Source organism: Perognathus longimembris, chromosome 28, assembly GCF_023159225.1.
Source record: "Perognathus longimembris pacificus isolate PPM17 chromosome 28, ASM2315922v1, whole genome shotgun sequence".
Taxonomy (NCBI): Eukaryota; Metazoa; Chordata; class Mammalia; order Rodentia; family Heteromyidae; genus Perognathus; species Perognathus longimembris.
This window is the reverse complement of record NC_063188.1, coordinates 8,920,602-8,943,518: the sequence shown is the minus strand read 5'-3', so window position 1 is coordinate 8,943,518 and position 22,917 is coordinate 8,920,602. Positions and strand designations below refer to the sequence as shown.

Sequence of the window (22,917 nt, the reverse complement as noted above, 5' to 3'; positions counted from 1 at the left end):
GGTAGAGTGCTAGCATTGAGCAAAAAGAAGCCAGGGACAGTGCTCAGGCCCTGAGTCCAAGACCCAGGACTGTCAAAAACAAAACAAAACAAAACAAAACCAAAAACCAAAAACCAAAAACCAAAAAAAAATTATGGTGTAAGCCAACTGCACAACTCAACTCATGAGGAGAGAGGGAAATGGGGAGGCAGGGGAAAATAAGGGAGGAGGTAACAAATTGGATAAGAAATGTACTCACTGCCTTACGTTGTAACCCTTTTGTACATTACTTTGACAATAAATAAATCAATTTAAACAAGAATGAAAAAGAATGTTTAGAAGAATTAATCTTGTGATTTTTTGTACTTTATGAAATATTCCAGTCAGCATGTTCAAATGGCTGCTGTCTAAAACAACTGTTGATCTCCAAGGGACCCCAGTACAATAATGACAAGATCCAGAACTTAATAGAAGTCATCACTGTGATATTGAGACATGTGCAAAGTTTTATGATCAAACTAGGAGTCTTTTTTGAATCAAGGGAACTAAGTCTTTGTTTAGATGAAATTTAATCTTAATTGCTCCTGAATTTCAATGGACTTAACAGCTTGTCAATATGCTGAAACAGTCTTCTGATAAGAAAAAAGTAGTCCAGATAAATTTAGTCAGACTATTACTTTTTTTTTTTTTTTTTTTGCCAGTCCTGGGGCTTGGACTCAGGGCCTGAGCACTGTCCCTGGCTTCTTTTTGCTCAAGGCTAGCACTCGGCCACTTGAGCCACAGCGCCACTTCTGGCCATTTTCTGTATATGTGGTGCTGGGGAATTGAACCCAGGGCCTCATGTATATGAGGCAGGCACTCTTGCCACTAGGCCATATCCCCAGCCCTCAGACTATTACTTATACAGAGAAAAAAGCAAAATAAACATCACTTGGTATGCAGGCCACCAAAGGAAATGGACCAGATAAAAGACAGCATAGATATTATGTTGCTTTGTTACTGAGGAGCAAACAGTTACACAGTTTTACAGTCTGCAGCTCTACTTTAGGGACAAAGTTGGGAGTTCCCATGCCTCTGTGCAACTAAGGAGACAGTTGGCAGTCTTTTGTAAGATAATGAGGAAAATTAAAAATGTCTTTAACAGCTACTCATAAGGCTTTCAGTCTTGTCCTGTCTAGCAGGATCAGTAGGAATTACTCCTGATAAAATGACAAGCCAGTCTATATTTGAGCCTTGACTCTATAGCTTATGCAGTGGACTATAGAGCTACTAGTCTACATATTTGGGCTACATGTTTTTGCTCTTAAAATTGCCCTAATTTGGACATAAATTATTTGATTCCTCTGGCTCTGGCACCTTTATAAAAAGAGGATAAACATTTATGTTTTTCACCACATAAGAAACACTGAATATATAGGCACAAGTAGAATTACTGGAGTAATAAAAGTCCACATCTAATATTTCTTACTGTACTTTGTGTAGAACTGAACAAAGATGGTTCTGTGGTTTTCACAGAGCAACAGTTGGGGAAGATTAAGGAATCAAAAAACCTCCAACTAATATTTTTATATATTAATTTGTACTATAAAGGCAATAAGTAAACTGCATGATAATGTTACACAGATAAATAACTGTAATAGAATAAAAAAATCAAGAAACATCATTTTCTACATTTATGCACAAGCGTATATGGTGAAATTGTTACAACAAATAGGTGGCAGAATAATGAGTCACTAAATAAATAATGTTGAAAACATTGATAATGTTCATGAAAAATATGGTTAGATTACTTGACTGAGGTGAAACATGGAAATAAGTACAAAGAACAAAAATTTGAGAACAAATGTACAACAATGAATCCTAGACAGGCAGTTCATTAAACATTTATTTGTATGATTATACATATATATATATATGTCCTTGTTATATACAAAACAAACATCATTAATGAAAAAATGAATAGGTTTGGCTAGGTAAATATGAAAAATACATTCAGATGGATATAATGTGTGGTCAAATGCCTGTGGCTCACACTTGTAATCCAGCTACTCTACAGGCTGAGATCTGAGGATCAGTTTGAAACCAGCCTGGGTAGAAAAGTCTGTAAGACTATTATTTCCAGTTAGCCACACATAAGCTACAAGTTGAGATGTGTCTCAATTGGTAGAGTTCCAGCTTTTAGCACAAGAGCTCAGGAACACTACTGTACTAAGGCCCTAAGTTCAAGTCCCAGAATTGGCACCACAAAAATGAATCATGCATGTTCACATTCTCACCATCCATTCAGAAAACGAAGACTCAGAATGGTTAATTTCTTACAACTCTAGTACCATGGTACCAATTAGAGGTCTAAGCAGGGTGTCTCTCAACCAAAAGCATGTCTTAATTGGTACAGGAGGGCAGAGATACTATATTTTTTAAGAATCCCTGAAGAATCTAAATTTTAACTTTTCTGCAACTCAATAAGCGAGCTTAGTTAATGATTATACGTGAACAAGGTATTAGTTCAAATTCCAGTAAGCTTTAATAAAGCCAAGATATATCCCCTAGAAGATCTGAAAGGAAAAAGTAAAGAATGAACATGTAATTTCTTACTTGCACAGAGGTGTGCTGTGACCTACACTCAAAGTGAGACTATTTTTAAATTTAGACTCAATCCATGTTGTTCCTATTACTCCTGTAGGTTATTTGCTGCAGGATAATAACAATGCCATTGTTAGTTACAAGGGGAAAATGAAGCATCATTACCAGGGACATAGTAGGAAGAAACGGATACTTTTTGGCAGATTGAAGTACATTATTTGATTTTTTTTGAAAATACAAACAACTGAAGCTCAACAGAAAAACAAAGATGGCCTTGAAGGGGTATCTATTCTACTTCAAGAGACATTTCATGGCTACTTTTCTTCTAACAGTGAAACCTCAATGATTTGAGGATATGTAAAATATTATGTTACATAACAATCAAAGGAGTTTTTTCAGTATTAAATGTCTATTTACTAAACTTCAATGTCATACTTTGTTATCAGACTTGCAGAGGTTCAGGCTTTTTCACTAAAATGGCTCTGCTTTGAAGATGATGTATGAACTAAAGGAGACTTTCGAGGAGCAGCTGCTAGAAATTATTTGGCAAACAAGGAGACTAGGGTCAAGATTTTGAAAATAAGATGAACACAATGACAATGGGCAAAATACACAAGCAGTAAATTCCCACTTAAGAAATAACAATGAAATACACATATAAAAAGATATATAGTCAGTATTATGCAAAAACCAAATTAAAATGATAGGCAATAGCTCACATGTATAGAATGTTTTTCTTTCTGTGTAGTAAAAATGACCAGTTTAGTTCTCACACTAAAATAAGAGAGTAGAGCAGACAGGGATGGAAGGGGTAATCCTAATCAAGGTTCATTGTATACATGAATGGGTGTGTAAAAATAAAATCTTCTACAGGTAAGTGATGCTAATAAAAGAAATACAATCACACAGTGTGTTCGTCATATTTTCGCACTGTAACAAAATGCCAGATATCAAGAACTTGAGCGAGGAAAAACTTATCTTTACATACAGTTGCTAAGGTTTCAGTCAATCATGGCAGCACCAGGAAGAAGAGAGAGATAGAAGAGAGAGAAGTAATGAGGGAAGGAGGGGAAGAGAAAGGTAGGAAAAGATAGCCCTTAAATATCACCCAACCCCGTGCACACATTTTCACATTGTTTTCGTTCTAGATCCCACTTCTTAAGGTCTCCCAAACACCCTAAAAACAGTGCCACTAGCTGCAGTCCTGGGAATCAATACAATATCACTGGGGAAAATTTATATCCAAACTGTAACCTACAGGTTAATGCTTTACAGGAGCTAGCACTTAAATGTACCCCATTTACTATTTCATGATGTATTTACTTGATGAATATGAATATTCAAATGGATACTGGGGACCAACATTTTTGGAATCAGACCTGGATTTGTTTCTCATCTCAGGTACTCATTATGGGGAGGGAGGAAAAAGAAGCAGGAAGAGAGAAAAGTTAAATATTAAACCAGATAGGAAGCTGGTAGCAAGGCACAAGGAGAATGCTTGCCTAGTGAACACAAGGCCCTGAGTTCAAACCCAAGTCCTGCCACAAAAATTGTTTGTTGTCTTGACTCATGGTCAGGAGTCTTAGATAAGGAGACTCCAAGCCTCATATAACCTGTGAACAATGGCTGTTCAAGAAAATAACAAAGGATAAGACAAAGATCCAGTATTAAATGGAAAAATATGAGAAGGCAAATATAAACAAAGAGAAGCAAGCTCATTGTATAAGTAAACAGAATTGAAAAGCAAAGTAAAGTTCACTACAGAATAATCACACAAATAAAAGCAAGAATAGAAAACAGTGAAATATATCATGTACCCCATTGCTTGCTTTACTTTGTAAGTTTTTAAGTAAGACTCTGACTGTTTACAACTGAAATTATAGTCCATACTTTTTATGAGGTTCTCCTTCTGTTTGTAACCTCAGCCTTGCACATATTGCACACTGAGTATCTCATTCACTGGAGTTGTCTTTCTATTCCTCTCTTCCACGTTTTCAAAAAAATTTTTTTAAAAAAACATGTTTCTTTTTTGCTACTGAACCGTGAGGGATTTTCACTATCACTCCCACTGGAGCATAGCTGCACTTCAACTGTCTCCAGTTTATTCCCTGAAGAGGCTCACAATTGCTGTAGAACACTAGCTAACCCTATCCCATCCCTTTTACTGTTAAAGTATACACCTTCCATTTATAAAAAATATATATACTGTAAATCAATATGACTTGTATTTCAGCAGCAACCTCATACATCTTGTATTTACCTCATCTGACTGAATGAATTTCCCTTCTTGACTGAATTCTATACTGTTTTGTTCGTCATGGCCCTGTAGTAATAAGGTATATGGCATATACACCATATGGATACGATACATACAATAGAAGGCTTACATCATTTAGGTTTTTGTAAATACTCTTTAACATTTACACAGGGACAAAATTACCCGGTGAGTCATGTCTCAGAACATACCCCCATCATTAACTGATGAATGACTACATAAATATGGTGGTATCCCAACACATATAATAAATTATTTTCTCCTGAAATGAGGCACACAAATATACAACTCATATTGGAAAATAAACATACAGGATTCTGGGGAAAGAAGAAATACTACTACTCACTCTTTTTTTTTTTTTTTTTTTTGGCCAGTCCTGGGCCTTGGACTCAGGGCCTGAGCACTGGTCCCTGGCTTCTTCCCGCTCAAGGCTAGCAACTCTGCCACTTGAGCCACAGCGCCGCTTCTGGCCGTTTTCTATATATGTGGTGCTGGGGAATCGAACCTAGGGCCTCGTGTATCCGAGGCAGGCACTCTTGCCACTAGGCTATATCCCCAGCCCACTACTCAGTCTTAAAACAGTCTCTAAGGTTTCAAAAATTAAGGACTTGTAGTAATCACATTTGAATATGGAAGATCTATATTCTAAGGTGACTGAAGAGGAAGTCCATAAATAGGGAAATGTGGGCTGCTCAAAAGATGCAAATTCACAGAGACAGAAATGAGGTTTTGTAGTTCCTGACTAAGGTGAAGTTTAAGTAATGAGTATGGAATTTGTTTCTAGAATGATGAACATATTCTGGAATTAGCGGGCTAGATGGAATCACTATGAATACATTATCAATACTTAATTGTAAACATTAGAGGAATTTTATGGAATACTAAATTATATTCAGGTAACATGATAATTTTTCTTTTTTTATATATCAGACCTGAGGCTTGAATTCAGGGCCAAGGCACTGTCCCTGAGCTTTCTCTTCTTTTTTTTTTCTTTTCAAGGCTACTGCGCTACCATTTGAGTCACCACCCAACTTCTGGCTTTTTAGTAGTTAATTGCACATAATCTTATGGAATTTCTTGGCCAGGCTGGCTATGAACCATGATCCTCAGATCTCAGTTCCCTGCACAGCTAGGTTTCAAGGTGAGAGTGTTGTGCCTGGTGATCATTTTTCTTTTTAGAAAAGAATAAGCTAAGTATTTCCTTCAAATTTAGTACTGGTTCCTGCCAGTAAATCATTGCTGGTAAGCAGTGAGGATGAAATCACAGACTATCAAATGCTCATTCGAAGGGCTCCAACACTGTTAAATGAAAGAGAATTATTGCTAAGAAAAACCATTTTGGATTACAGATGAAAAATGTGGGTCCAGGGGAAATAAGAAGCTTACACATTTAATTATTGTTAATGGCAGCATCGAATTGTAAATTTGTATGAGAACATCCTGGTCCAAATTCTGACATGAAAAGTTGATCAGCAGCACTGAATCCTATTATCATAATGCTCAAAATGTGAATAAAAATATTTCTTCAGCAAGTTGTTTTTATCAAATAAGAAAATAAATATGAAACTGAGTCACACATGTCAGATGTTCTTAATTTGCGAAATCACATTTTTTCTCATACATTTTCCTCAGGTATTATGAGTTTTGTTAATATTCCAAAAGTCCTACTATCAATTTCTGTGAAGATACTACTAAAATCTATCATTACAGTCAATTGTATACCCTTTTATTTAGAAATAATGTATGTGGAAGAAAGATGTCGTAGAGGTAACACATTACTTAGTAGAGAAGGTATCAAGTTTTCTCGTATTTATTGTTACAATTATTTGTGTGATTTAAGTATGTACGTTTAGGGTTAAGGAAGTGAATTCAGTTGTATGGGGTTGCCATAGAAACTGTGTGGCAGAGTCTTTCTGATTGTTAACTCAATCTGACTGGATCTGACCTTGGTGTAAATAACAAGCCTGTCCCTGTCTCCATCCTCCTTCTCAGGTAGCTCTGGAATTACAGATCTATTTTGCCAGGCCCATCTTTTTCTACATCTTTTAAGGTTCAGTTTTGCATTGTAACTAAACCAATCCACTGTATTTAAGGAATCACAGATTTTTTTCAACATGTATGCTAATCTGGATACATGCACACACACACACACACACACACACACACACACACACACAGAGCTCCCCTTTCTTCACAGATAAACCCATTCCTCCTTTCTTTTTGTTACACAAGATGACAAAAAGATGTCATACCAAATGCATCATTCATTTTATTTTTAAAAGCATACACACAGTACTAGCAGAAGATCACAATAGCTCAATAGCTATGTACATATGGACACATAAGATGATGCTAAGTGAAATGAACTCCAAGTTATGGAAATAAGTGGTTTGCCATTGTTGTTATTTTCAATGTATCATGTGTAATTACCCTTTTTTCTTTTGTCTTTCTTCCCCAGAGTTTTACCCCTGATGTCACTGTAACTGATTTTGGTACTCTGGGTATTGTATATATGTTTAGTAGAACTAGGGAAGGGAAGGGGAACATCAAAATGGAGAGACAAAGGGTAAAAGATGAACCAATACAACAACAATACTTGCATGACAATATGGTGTAAACCAACTGTACAACTGGTGTGGGGAGGGAATTGAGAAGGGAAAAGATGGGAGAAAAATGAGGACGAAGGTAAAAAGTTTGATAAGAAATGTACTCACTGCCTTATGTATGAAATTGTAACCCCTCTATATATCACTTTGACAATAAAATTTTAAAAAGCACACACACAGGCACTGTTGTAGTGAGAAAGTCATCTAAAATATGGATACATTTTCATTTATTTTTCATGTGTAGTTTAGATTCTCCCTATCTACCATCCCCAGCACCCTGGGCCTAATCTCATTCAATTCCTTTCAAAAGTTATCACCATCATTCCCAGGAACATGAACCATCTCATGTGATTTAGACATCAAAACTACTGAACAGTAGAGGTAAAAACAGAAAGTACAAGATGTAACCTAAGAAAATAGTGTCAGAAATCATCCAGGTATATCCAGGCACAATAAAACAACAAGAAAAAAGTTATTGAAATGACCCATGAAATGTTAAAAAGGCCCAGGGGGGAAAGTTTTTGTCAGACCAATTTCATCTCCAGAAAACAAGAAGAATGCCATGTACAAGGCACCAACATTAAGTTATTTGCGCCAGAGGACATGCTGTTGGGGATTGGACTGAAAGAACCACAGAGAGCTGACTGAAGAATAGCATTATGAGGAAGTATATAACATTCTGGAAGGTTTCCAGGATCATTCCCATAGAGAAGGGAGAAGCAAAACATGGGAAATCACACTCCTCAGAAAAATGTTTCCAGGAAATAAATAAATGTGACAAGTTACTTCAGCATCACATTATATCATATGCTCTGAAATGATATATGTTATACACACATACATACACAGCATAGGATATGGTATGATGTGCTCCAATATAATAACAGCATATCATCAACATTTATGCTTAAAATGTAATGAAATCTTGGAGTACCAGTGGCCCACATTCTGTAATCCTGGGCAGAGTAGGAAGTGAGACTCCATATCTACTAGTATGCAATAAGCTCAAAGAGAAGGCATGACTCGGTTGGTAGAGTGCCAGCCATGATCCAATAAAACGAAGAAAGTATGAGGCCCTGAGTTTAAGCTCATGTAGTGGCACACAAAAACAAAAGCAAGGAAGGAAAGAAAAAGCGAGGAAGGAAGGGAGGAAGGAAAGAGGGAGGGAAAGAAGAGAGGAAAGAAGGGAGAAAGGAGGATGGAGGGAGGGAAGAAGGGCAGAAGGGGGATCATAGCTGAACAATAAGAGAAAAAGGAAAAGACAGATACCACAATATTCAGGTGTCTGTAGAAATTAACTAGAACCTGGCAGCATTTGACAAAGAATTAGAGGAAAAACAAACAAAAATGAAATTTAATTGAAAGCCTAAATGGAAACAAGATTTAAAAAATGACTGAATCCTGAAACATTTTAAAGGGAATAAAGAACAATACCAATAAATACAAGCAGATTGAAATGGAAATAATAAAAACGGGGTAATCAACATAAATAGACATTAGCAGTTATTAAAGTATACCAGGATATCATATGTTTAAAATTCTATTGTGTACATTCAAATGTGCAGTTTCTGCAAGTCCTATGTGGCAATAATATTTTAAGTGTCTAGAGAACAGTTAATAATACATATGACAATTAGTTACCATTGAAATATAATTCCCTTTATTTTCTTTTTCTGATCCTTTTTATTAAATTAAATCTTTAAAAATAAGGCATACTAAAAGCCTTTTGATAGTTTTGCAGATCGTTTGACTAGATGATTAAAGACTGTCCATTTTAATTAAACAGTTTAGGGACATTAGCTAAATTAGAATAAAATATTCTAATAAATATTGTAAATAAGTATTGCAATTTGCTGATGAAATTATTGGTCATTTTTGGAACAGAGAGGCAGCATGTACATTTTGTGGAGTGAATCATAAGAAAAATAAATTAGTTTATTGATGATAACTCCGATAACAGCTTCTCAGGGAACAAAGGGAAATACACAAATGGTACTCTATCTGGTTATTTGGAAACACTAACTCCTCCAGGGTACACCTCTGCTTCATTAGCAAATGTTTGTGCAGTGTTCATAATTCCTTCAAGCATGATATTACCCATCTCGGGGTTTAAAAAAATCCCTGTTTTAATAGAATGTTTGAAGACAAAGAAACAAACCTAACAGGCTTTTCACTAAGGGGGAAAGAATGCAAGGCAAAAGATCAGATTTCCACTCTGAATGATATAGGGTTACCAGCACTGTGAAAACAACAAAGAATGCACTGTTCCAAGTAAGGGGGTAAGAACTAGTCAGTAATGCAGACTTTTCCAGATGCTTTTAACAGCGTTTATTAAAATCCATATTTCAAATGAAATAACATTACTCATGCAATTATTAAACTCCACCACTAAGGAAATGATTGCTTTAAAATTTTCGTTTCAACTGAGTTGAGGATATAAGTAATGCTTTGAAAGTTCATGTGTGTGCATGTGTTTGAGGGAGGGAGAGATGTGTACGCGCATGCGCAGGCATGCTCTCGTAGTAGCTTGAACTCAGGGTCTCTTGTTTTCACTCAGCTTGCTGACTTGCAGCTGGCTCTGTGCTACTTAACTCCTATCTCCCCAGGCTGTAGACTTTCCTGCCTGGGATGGCTTTGAACTGCAGTCCTCCAGGTCTCAGCTAGTAGTCGATTTTAACATGGCTCCTGGTTAAAAGTTCATTTTTACTGCAAGTATAGTAGTAGTTTAAGACTTCTTCTATCCTGCATACTTCCAAGTTACTGAGGTTTTAAGCAAATAATAAAATATAAAATGTGCATAAACAACAGCTAGGTATATAAACATATATTATTTTGCAAACCATGAACCTGGAATTAATGGATAACCATGCTTATCTAATTGAGATAAAGTTGTTCAAAAATGTGTTCGTCGATTTGCCATGATTTAATGACTATTACCTTTAATACAATTAATTTCATTTCACTGACAGCAACATTTCAGTGATCATTTCAAATATAGTGACAATTTCAATAGTAGGATGCGAAGATCAAAACCAGGAGTCTTCTGTTCATATTTGTAATTTCAGCATTCCCACCTTTCTTTCTTTCTTTCTTTCTTTCTTTCTTTCTTTCTTTCTTTCTTTCTTTCTTTCTTTCTTTCCTTCCTTCCTTCCTTCCTTTCTTTCTTTCTTTCTTTCTTTCTAGTCCTGGGTCTTGAACTCAGGGCCTGGGCACTGTCCCTGGCTTCGTTTTGCTCAAGGCTAGCACTCTACCTCTTGAGCCACAGCGCCACTTCTGGCTTTTTCTATGTATGTGGTGCTGAGGAATCGAACCCACAGCTTCATGCATGCAAGGCAAGCAGTCTACTGCTAAGCCACATTCCCAGTCCCAGCATTCTCATATTTCTTTAATAATTTTCGTCTAAGAAATGCCTTTATTTTCAGAAATGCTTATCTACTTCTACCTTTTCTTTAACAACTGCACTTTTGTCCTTTTTATGATTTTTTTCCCCCTAAGTGGTTAAAGTCTTGGCCAGTATCTGCTTTTATCCTGGAATCTGCCCTCAAGGTGAAGTGTTTCACAATAACCCCATTGCAACTCACAGTATAAGCTCTTCTTCTAGGACCCATGAAGTAGATCACCTGACTTAGAATACATGTACATATCATCCTGACAACCTCCAGAAATGTCCAGAAGTGGACATTTCAGATCATGAAACTTCTTGGCTTAATTTTGGTGATTCTAAACAGATACTGTGTTAGCCTGGCATTTATACTAATTCTGATCCCTTCCTTCCCCACAGAGCATGTGCATTCTTGCATGGGGTGGGGGGACAATATGTCTTGTAGGGTCTCAATTTCAACCTAGAGGGTCACTCCCATATGTAATCAAGACCTGATTCTCTTCCCGGCTCTGATCTTTGAGTAGTTACCATCACAATTCTAGTCAGAGGTATTATAATAAGAGTATGGGAACTACTCACTATGGGGATGAGGACACATTTCACTCACCAATAGCTCTGCTCAGCATATGTGGCCATGCTGAATTACAGACAAAATGCTTTTTACTCTGTGTCTTCCTATGCCCATCCCCTGTTCAAGGCCTTCCTAACAATGCATATCATGTGGATTATATTGCCTCATAGGTATTATGTCTCAGATTTAGCCCATCAATTTTCCTTTGTATGTGTTTCTGGATTAGAGCACGCAATTAATATTCTAAATCACAATGACCTTTATTCAACTTTAGAGAAACTGATTCTCTAATGACCCCAGATATCATTCCCACCCAGGCCTTAGCGTCTTTGTTAGGTCATACCCCCCACCCCGACTCATCCTCATCCCTTCAGATTCTAAATCCAAAAAACCACTATTCCTACATTTTGTTTATTCAACAAGTAAGATGGCTTTTATTTCTGGCTTCTTTTTAGGGCCAAAAGAGTAAATGGGATCTTGCCATACTCTATTTCTGTTGTCTCTACTTTGCTCCTACTGATTTCTCATATCTCCTTCCTTCCACTAAGCTCATAGCCAGAGATGTGCTTCCTGAGACTTTGCTTGCCCAGCGCTGATGTGACAGCTCATGTGTACTGACTGCTCAAAATGCAGCACAGATAATTCTAAATACCTCACCTGTGAGGTTACTAATATGATAATCCATACTGTGAGATCCTCTTGTACCAATAAAAGAATATTTGCATTAAAAGAGCTTCAGCTAAATGTATTATTCTGGTTAATTAGAGGACATAGGGTAGTTAGGACTAGGAATGTCAAAAGGAGGACATTAAGGTAGATATGGAAACTCTAACTTCAAATCCTTTTCCAGATTCCTGGCTGCCAGATACTCTCCAAAATCCCCCAAACCAGCTTTTCTGATTTAAACCCTTCAGTGACTTAACGTGACATAACAGATTTATAAAGCTAAGAGATTCTCAGCACCTACCCTCCATTGCCTTTGAACTCTCCTTGTCCACATTAACCAGAGAAGAACAAAAGGTCAGGTTCAGGAGATAAAGAAGCAACTTGCCCATTTCTATAGACAGAAATCTGGGGCACACAAGTGGGCAGGGATTTGAAGGATGCCCAAACATCTTCTCAAGGAAGATGAAATATTAAGTTCAGGCTGCATTGATTATTGGGGTACAAGTTAAGGATACTAATGAATGCTAGATAAAGCATTTGTCAGTTTACAAGTTTGGTTCATGGGTGCTTGAACCCAACAGCCGCCCACAAGCAGAAAGGACTATGGGCAGCACTTCCTAAGCAGTGGTAAGGAAAGCAAAACCTTGGGAGAAATAGGGGCTTTAATATGTCCAGGGGTATGAATGTACATATTAAAGCAGTGTCACTTTCACCACCCAAAGTCACCTGGTTCAGAGTGCTTGTTCAGAGACCCTTACCTATGGAGATTCCAGAGGATTCCCCCAGCCCCCCTTTAGCCTAGGGTTTAAGAAATACCTAAGTGAGGAGAGTATCAGAATCTCTAACCCCCTCCCCCCCACTGCTCACCCTCCCACCCCCACCCTTGTGGTCATGGTCCTCTGAAGTCCAGAGATACAATGGGAATTAGTGGGATTGAACTAAGTTCCCACAATTAAGTGGGTAGGTGGGCGATGATAGCATTTAACCAGCAAGAGGCAGTTCTTTGTATTTTTGTAGTGCTTGATATTTATTGAAAAGAATTCCAATGCTTTTTAAAGGTAGTATTGAGAAGCTGGGCTGAGAGCCTGTTCTTGTTTTTCTGCTTGTTTTGTTTACAATACTTTGTGTCCCAATGCTAACATGGATGAGATTGCTACAATTTTGAAAGAACAAAAAAAACCCCACAATAACTGTGCAAAACTGCATAAGAAAAAAAGAACATTTTAGCTGCCAGGCACATCAGGCTCCTACAGAAATCTAGCAGGGCAAAGGAACACCCTGGGACTGGGTAGAGAACTAACCAGACTAAATTTTCCCCCTTCAGGGGTGGGTGAGCTGTCCAAATAAGTGTCCAATGTCATGTAAGCAACTGAGGCATCTTTCCCTCGGTCCTTGTTTCCAAAGGCTGTAGTCTGTCCGTGAGATGCGATGGCTGGTGGTCAAGTAGCAGCACAGTAGCTGGGCAGATGTAGGGTGAGTGGCATCCGCAGGGACCTAGATGATCTGACCAGTCTTATCAGGGACCTGGGCCAGGAGCTGGAGCTCAGGACACAGTTCCGATTAGCAGGGAAGGTGCCCTCTGACTGGCCACAGCTGAAGACAAGACATCAAGCCACAGCGAGCTGCAGATCAAAGCCCAGGCCCAACCCCAGCCCTGGCAGCAGGTAACTGGAACACTATTCCTGAAACAAAAACAACAAGCACTACAAGGAAGGAGGGCGAGGGAGAGAATAGAGGGTAGGGAAGGGGATCTCAGCAGAAGGGGGAGTACGGTAGCTCCAGGGGGAAGGGTGGGAGGGGCCTTCTCCCCTCCAGGCCCAAGGGGCTTCGGGCCTAGTAATCATCCTCTTCATAGTCGTCGTCATCGTCATCATCTTCATCATCATCCCAGCCAAAACACTGCTTCATCTCATCCAGAAAGGCCCGGTAATCCCCTAGGATGGGGCTATCCATCTCGATGTAGGGCACCACCCACTCCTCGGCTTCCCCGGAGAGAAGGCTGATCAGAAAGGCCACCTTCATTGCGTCGTTGCAGAACCGGTTCTCATTCACCAGCATGTAAGAGGCCGTCTGCACAATGAACTCGGGGAGCCGGGCACTCTCGCCGTTAAACGTTTCGGGAAAGGGCACCGGGCAGCTGGGTGGACGTACCTGGCGCAGCAGGGTTGCCCTCTCGCAAACCAGCAGCCGCAGTTGTTCCATAAGCTGGCTGTTCTCGATGCTCAGGGCTCGGTGCCTCACCAGGAGAGCGTGCAGCAGCAGCACCAACTCGTCCACCATGGCGAAGTGGTCGCTAGGGCTCGACTTGGTTCGGCTCGGCTAAAGCGCCCACCAAGGCCTTGCAGGAAGTGCGTGTCCGCAGAGGCGCGCGGAGACCAAAGGCTGGGGCCAGTACAAGGCGGGGTATGGGCAGCTGCGCAAGCACCGCCTCCAAGGTCACTCAGGCGGCCAACGCGCCTGCGCAGCTCAGTAAGAAGGGCGTGGCCACGGATGGTGCGGGGCAACGTGGAGGCGTGGCCAGGAGAGGACCGGCTGGGTAGCGGAAAAGTGGCCTAGGAAGGCGTGGCCAGAGAAGGGTTGCGGTGCAGGGAGCGCGAGGTAGCTCCAGAGGCAGCCCAATCAAACGCTTCCGAGCCTGTAGCTGCGGGGAGCACACGTCCAGCACAGCGACTCCGCTTTTACAGAGGGCCAACCTGCTGCAATCGAAACCCTTTGTTCCAGACGACTCCTACCATAAGTGTTGCTTTATAGGTCTGTGGTCACTAGATTTCTTTGGCTTGATGTTTTAATACAATCCCTGCTTATTCAAATATCATTGAGAGACATAACACTGCTAGACACAGTGCAGGAACTCACATCCTTACAATCATGAGAACATCATAGGATTCTATCTTTCATAAGAAATATCAAACATGCATTCCTCCTCCCCCCACTCTTTCTCCCCCCTCTCCCCTTCCCCTCCTCCTCGTGTGTGTGTGTGTGTGTGTGTGTGTGTGTGTGTGTGTGTGTCCTGAACCCTGGGTACTGGTCCTTTAGGATTTTCATTCAATGCTACAGTGACACCACTGCAGCCACAGATCCACTTCTGGCTTTTTGGAGATTAATTGGGGAGTCTCATAGACTTTCCTTTCTCAAGTGGCTTCAAACCAGGATCCTCAGATCTCAGCGCCCTGAGGAGCTAGTACCTAGGTTTGTAGACACAAAGCACTAGCACATAGCTAACTGCGCTTTCTATCTCTGTCTATCTCTTTTAATCATTGAAATTTTTTTATCCTGTAAAATCAAAATCCAATAACTATTTGCAGGGTTCCTATCTTTCACTCCTTTCATGTTCTGATAGTAATTGCATTGCTTTGAACTAATAGTCTCTGCTCAACAACAAATAAAGATATTTCACTTTTTAACTTTTTTGTTTGAGTACTGCAGTTTCATCTTACGACCTAGGCACTATAATTTAGTATTTTCACTCAAGGCTGTCATTCAACCACTTGTGCCACAAGTGCAATAGCAGATTTCTGTTGGTTAATTGAACACTCACAGACTTGCTTGCCAGCAGAAGTGAGCCACGAGCACCTCATTAGATGTCTGTCCTTTAATTTCATGTCTTTATTAAGAATGTGATTATTCAAATAACTGTTGACAACTGACTTTGTCCAGAGTACTAGTGTCAACTTAACACTGTGAGCTCTGCTTTAGAACTATACCTGCAAATCGAATCACATCTTTTCACTTTTATATCTACTGCACTGATCCTGATCCCAGCCTTCTCAAACAGACTTTTGTATGTAATCCCTTTCATTTTTCTCCTCCCATAGTATATTTTTCTACAGTGTAGCTACAGGAATCTTTCAGAACAAACTAGACTCCTTCATTGCCCTGCTCAAACCCCAAACCCTTAATAGCTTCTACTCTAATTCAGAATAAAAGGCAAAATACTAGCTATATTACAAAAGGCCCTGCTTCTCCTCCTAGGTTTTCTTATATGTCCTGTTCTGTTCCAATCATGTTTTCTACCTTGCTGATTTATGTGCCTATCAAGTAGTTCTGATCTTGATCTTTGTCATCTTAGCATCTTCGTGTCTTTGCCAATCCCTTCGCCTTACCAAGGTCTACTACCAATGTCTAATCTGCTCGCAGAGAAAACCAATTAGACCATCCTGTTCTCTGCTAGAGATCTCTAGCCCATTACCCTACTTTACTTATCTATATAGCACTTACCATTATAATGGACACCATATGGTTCTTTGGTTATCTACCTCCACTTCTGAATATAAAATCCATGAACCAGAGGGGTCTTTGCCTTGCAAGATACACTTTCACTGTGAAAGTACAGGAGTCAGAGCAGGAACGCCAAAAATGTCAGTTTAATAATAGAAATTTAAAATCGTGGCTGCACAACAAGTTCAAACCTAGTCTTCAAATTGTCCAATATATTCTGTTTCTAGTCATGTATCAGCTTCTATTATGAAATGGAAATATCAACATACCAAGGCAGATTTTTAATCCAATCTTATTTTGTCCTTTACAATAGAAGTGAATGATCATCCATGAAAGTCATAGGCTTGAAGAGAGGAGGATAACAGCTGTAAAACAAGTATAAGAAGGAAAGATCAAGTGGGTGAAAAAGCAATCAAGGTAAAAGAGAAGGTAGGAGGAGTATGAGCCTTTGACCTCTCCTGCATCAGTACCTCTTAAACTACATCTAAACCACTTTGAGGGCAGGCAGGCTTCAGTTATGATTCATATTGTCTTTTACATTTGACATTGTTTATGACATCCTTCGTACATGTCCAGTGAATAGAACAAAGGGAAAACAACAGAAATATTAGAAAATATTTCTAGGCATCTTTCTCATTCAGTTTAGTGTGGGCTTGGCCTAAGCAGAGATAGTATCCCGTGCTACATTTCCTAACACAAGAAGAGATGCCTGGAGTTCTGCTCCAAAAACTGATTCTTGTGGTCAGCACTGGACCACAAGGTTAACAGAGGATTTCTCTTATACACATTCACAATCATGTACGGGAAGTTTGGACCCTGAAACTTGAGTGAAGTATTTGCTTAAAATCAAGAGAGCCATTAATTGGTGCACCCCCTACCCCTGTTCCAGCCTTTCTGACTCTCACATGCCCTCTATGGAACAATTTATGTGTCCTGCATGTCTGTAAGTCTAGGTGCATATGATAGGGACTTAGAGACAATGAGGGAATGTTACCCTAATTTTGTTCTTAGTTCTCAACCCCATGGCACAGTGATACATAAAGATACATAGGAGGAAACCCTAGTACTCCCTTTAAGGGAGTTCTGGAATCCAAAAAGACTGGAAATGGATTGGTCAGATGTGCCCAGAGTGGAGTACTGTCTTTTTGGTGCAATGCTTTTCAGCTTGGAGAGAGGTGAAGGAGACAGGGTACTTATCATTGGCTCACAGAGGAAGTAGTTGGAATGGAGTAACTGTAGACTGACTATGTAGCATTTCGATGTTGATGTCAACCAGTATTCCAAGTGCCTGTGACACTCTCCCACCAATATCAGACCAATAAATGGTTATTTCTCTGTTCAGCCATCCTGCTCAGCGCTGCATTCTCATCCCCCTTTCTACCTCTTAAATGACCTCTGAATGTTCCTTTACACCTGTGGGAAGAGACTGAGACAAAGACAAGTACTACCTGTGATTTGTTTCATGTTCATTGATTTTAACAAAACACCACTGGCTCGGAAACTCCCGAGGGGTGGCTTGAAGTCACCAGGTGGCAGGATCACAGCCTGAGGACAAGGGGGAGGGTATCTGATGCTTCTTGCAGCAACCATCTTGCATGTTCCAAATCCTGTTCTGGTATACATTTAGCAACTAGGCTGTAGGAGTCTCTTGAAATAAACATGAAAAACATGCCCTTTAATTCATCCATCACCAGGGGGGTGTACAGAGCATATCAGACCCTGAAATGTGCACCTAGAAGCATTTGTAAAAGAAGTAGATGGGTGGTATCAAGATCCAGTCTCCTGTTCACAGATCTTACCTCCCCTCCCTGCTTCTTACCCAATAGTTCCTGGGTTGCCTTTGTGCAGGAACAGGAACATAATCTGAAAGACTAGACACCTCTGTCCCAAAGCAAAGAATTATGTAGGAAAGCTTCTTTTCTTCCATCTTTTGCCTTCTCCAGTTTACTGAAGAAACATCTTTTGCTTGTTATTATAAGGTACTCAATTGATACTTCTTACAGTTGAAAAAATTACAATAAGTAACAAAGTGAATATTCTCCAGACATTTTAATTGCTATCAATTAACAATATTGTTAAATTCAAAGTCTGCATTCTCCTTCTCTCTTCCTTTTTTTTTTTTTGTATTCGTGCTTTGTCTTTTTCCTCTCCACCCAAAAGTAGGATTGTCAAGGCTAATAATTGCATTTGACTTCCTTAGGGATATCCCTGTCTGCGAACTAAGGAGATGCAATTCTTTGCTTTCTCAGATGATAGAAAAATATGATGCCGAACATGCTTACAGCCTCAAAGATGTATAACTGAAAAAATAGATTTTGATGAGTAAAGAATAATTCCTGGGGCTGGGAATATGGCCTAGTGGCAACAGTGCTTGCATTGTACACATGAAGCCCTGGGTTCAATTCCCCAGCACCACATATATAGAAAATGGCCACAAGTGGCACTGTGGCTCAAGTGGCAGAGTGCTAGCCTTGAGCAAAAAGAACAGTGGACAATGCTCAGGCCCTGAGTCCAAGGCCCAGGACTGGCAAAAAAACAAACAAAAAAACCCAAGAATAATTCCTATGAATTAGAATTTTATGCTAAGTAAACTGAATTCTTCGTGTATTCTGTAATATAGAATTTATTGCCTTTATCATGATCACATTAGATTTGTTAGTATTTCTCTTGCCTACTTATTTTATGTAATTAGTCATGTTCATTCTACAAGAGCTTATACATTTTGTTTATTTATAGCACTTTCATATAATTGGGGAAATACATGGCATTGTGTTAAATCCATACTTATGGATATTAAGGGATATCTGTTGATCATTTTTGTTAGCTTATTTTAATGTTTGATAAGCTCTTTCAAATTGGCTTCTTAGTTTTTCATGAAGCAGAATAGTTTGGTGAACTGAAGATAATCACAATTTCTTTGCCATGAATCACAAAGGAAGAGACTATTGGTCGATAGTTATAATTTGACCTAGCAAGTAGAATGTAATAATGTGACTCAAATTTTATGAAACAAGGCCTTAAATACCTGAAGATTCTGCCTTCTTCAGTTGGGTGTACTATTTGGAGCCAGCCCTCATAGAAGAAAGAAATCTCAGTTATCCTGACCATGATGCTGTGAATCTCAAGTTAGACTCGTGGATAAATAGAGTCCATAGAAAGAAGCAGCAAGAAAGCAAACAAGCAACCACCCTTCTCATATTTTCCAGCTCAGCAGTCACCACCTGAATACAGCTGAACGATTCTAGCTGACTATATAAAACAGAACAAAAATTCAGCTGAACCTTGAATGAATTTCTGATCCAAAGAATCATGAGCTTATAAAGTGCAGTTACTTGAAAGCACACCATTTTAGGATGGTTTGTCTCATGGCAATAGATACTTTTTCATCTGGAAAAATTGATGATGGACTGTACATAAAAGGACTGCTGGATCAAAAGAACAGACGTTATATCTACAGCCATATTATATTTTTACATTGTGTATTTATCTGTTTGACCTCTATTAATTTCAGAGTTCAACTAATGGTCAAAGTTCTTTGTCTCTCCTAGCCTATATTCTGAGCCTATATTCTGAAACCACTTCTTTCCTCTAAGTGACACACTTAGATATTATTTTCAACACAGACCCACCCGGGATAAATTTCTATATCTGAAAGCTGACAGGAATTATTTAAAATGATCACCACTACTCCTTTGTTTATCCTGTCCCCTCTTTTCTTTCCACAGATACTCCAATGAATAGTGAAATATAGCTTCCCTACATTCCTTTGCACTCCTTTACCAGTACAGGGGACTTGGAGGGGGTCCGCTGAGCATAGAATGTAGTGTCATTTCCTTTAGAGAAACTAAGCCATAAATGTTTTTGAATGTCGACACTTAATCATGTCTGTAAACTCCTGTGGGTACGGTTGAGATAAAGCTTTGCCGAGTGTAAGCAGACATGATCATGCTGCTTTTCTATATCACCCAAGATGCTACTTGTGGAAAGAAATGGCAATGGAACAGAATGACAAAGATAGAATCAAAAGCAACCAGGTTTGCTCCAGGGGATGCATATGACTATAGGAAAATGGGAGATGCATTTTTAAGGAAAAACTATAGAAAAATAGAAATGTTTAGGAACTCTGGTGCTCATTAACTGTGTTGCCCTAGTAACCCATTTACTTCCTTCTTCTGAGTATGAGTCTCCCTATTAATAATATGTACAACAATAAGATCTATATCATGAAACTGCAATGAAAATCAACATATAATACAATGTATCTGGAAAAGTACAATGTACTGTGTACAGATGCATGCTATCATTTAATGGAGCATTGTGATTTACGAGTCATGATATGATTATATTCCCTGCATTTTAATTTTAATGTGTAGTTATTTCATCTCTTCTATTTTAATCTAGCACCTATAAACTTGTCCATAAAGCTTCAAGTGAAAGTATTTACTTTTGAATAAGTATTGAGAGAATACAATGAACTTTGAACTGGATTTTGCTTACTTTCTATTCAGTACTTGCTGCTATTATAAAGACGAGATACAAGATTTTTCTTTTTTGTTTTCATCTTTGGAAAGGGAGGTCAGGATGCTGGTATGTATCTTAACTTATCTTGAAACACATGATTTTCTGGTCTCAACCTCCCAAGCACTCTAATTATAGGGATATACCACCAAGCCTGATGAGAGTTAACTGATTTTTATGGAAGAAGTAGGGGGAGGGAGAGACCATTATCACATTTCAAAGTCAAGCTTGTAATGTTTCCTATCTCTTTTAACATCTTGGGAGGATTTGTGCAACATCAAGGATGTTGATGTATCTAAACTGGATGGGCAGGGAGCATGGCTCGTGTGGCAGAGCACTTTCGTAGCAAGAGAAAAGCTCTGCTTTGATTCCAAGTACCAACCAAAAGAAAGAATGAGACAATTTCTATTATGAACACATTTTGAACATCTCTAATTCCTAAATAACTTATTTTCCTATATATGTAAAAAGTAACAAAAAATCCCCTCAATGTGGTTCAATAGAAATGTCTATTTCAGCTTCATTAAAAAATTCTTTCTGAGGGATTGTATAGCCCAAACATCTCCTATTAAAATTTAGAGGACAAAGCATTCTGAATATTACTTAGTCATACAAAAACAGCAATCCTAAGCAGATTATCGTTTTTTAACTGTAGCCTAAGTCCTTGTGTAGAAGGCTATAGGCAAATCAGGAGGTACTTTTATAGTTTGGGTATTTGAAAGAGAATGAAGACCCACCCAGCTTTGTGCTTGTAAACCATGCATATCTGTAGACACTGGGTCCAAGGGAAGTTGGGAGACTCTTGAAATTTTTTTACACACATGCACAACCACACACCAAGTAATTAAAAAAAACTTGTTTTAATTGCGAATATTACATGAGATACATCTGGGGAAAAAATTAAATCTGTTTGAAAATTTATTTATGGTGATGTAACAAAGATAACCTGAACTATTTCATTTCTTTAATTGTAGGTTTTTAAATGAATCTGTCATAGTGTACTAGTATAAATGAGGATATTAATTAACATAAAATTTACCTATGCAAATTTTTAAAATGTCACTTTTCTGTTACATCTTATTACTTGTTTCTACTCAATATGTTTATGTGTATTGGCACTCACAATAGCATATTTACTACTTTAACATTTTGTTTCTCCTTTTCTTTTTTATCTTTGGCATTACTATGATTGGAACTCAGGACCGTGTGCTTGCAAAGCTGATTCTCCACATTAAAATATGCAACCAGCCCTATTTTTTATTGGCTATTTTTAATATAGGTCATGCTTTTTCCTTGAACCATGGAGTCATCTACTTTAGTTTCCCTGGAGTTTCTGAGATCACAGTTATGTACCATTGTAAGTAGTTCCCTCCATTGAGGCAAGTTCATGTGGACTTTTGTGTCAAGGCTACCATGGAACCAAGATTCTCCCTTTCTCAGTTTTCTGTGTAGGCTGTAATGACAGTCATGTGACTCTGTACCTAGAAGGAGTCTCTTGAACTTCTCTCCATAGGCTAGCCTTGAATTGACATTTTTTTCTTTTCCTATACTCAAGTATCTAAGATTTTAGGCATGAGTCTGACTTAGCTCGGTTTTTGTTTCTTTTTAGTTTATGGATTCACTTGTGAATTTAAACTATTCAACATCATAATTGAAAAATCAGAGAAATGTAGCCTTTGTGTTTAGATTCCTTGATTTTGCACAGTTTTCAAAGTTTATCATGCTGCAACCTTTTCTGACTAATTTGTACTTTTTTCTTGCTTGCTACTATTTTGAACTTAGTAGTTTTGAAGGTGGAGGAAGATTCTTTCTAGTATCAGTGTTAGTTTGTGTCAAGTACATTTACTGGCTCTACAGATTTGGACATGTGGCTTTGGGCCCTTATATTCATAAGACAAATACGTTACACTTCTGAAGTAAACTAATCTTGTGTTCTTTGGTAAGTCCACCTTGATAATGCATATAATCATTTTCATCTGTTTGTGGATGAATTCATCAGCAATGCAACTGTACTTGAAACTTTTTTTTTGGAAAATACTGGGTTACTAGTTTGTTCTATATTTTAACTTACTTTCTAATTTAATGGAATAAATATAAGTAGTTCCAATTTGCTTTTGGG

General features: G+C 38.6%; 1 protein-coding gene across 1 annotated transcript; it reads right to left on the bottom strand.

Moving 5' to 3' along the window:
* Nucleotides 1-13,117: 13,117 nt before the first annotated feature.
* On the bottom strand, nt 13,118-14,473 carry Ldoc1 (LDOC1 regulator of NFKB signaling). Its single transcript, XM_048336624.1, has one exon. The coding sequence runs from the start codon at nt 14,340-14,342 to the stop codon at nt 13,896-13,898; it is 447 nt and encodes a 148-aa protein (XP_048192581.1). The 5' UTR covers nt 14,343-14,473; the 3' UTR covers nt 13,118-13,895.
* Between the last annotated feature and the right edge of the window lie 8,444 nt (nt 14,474-22,917).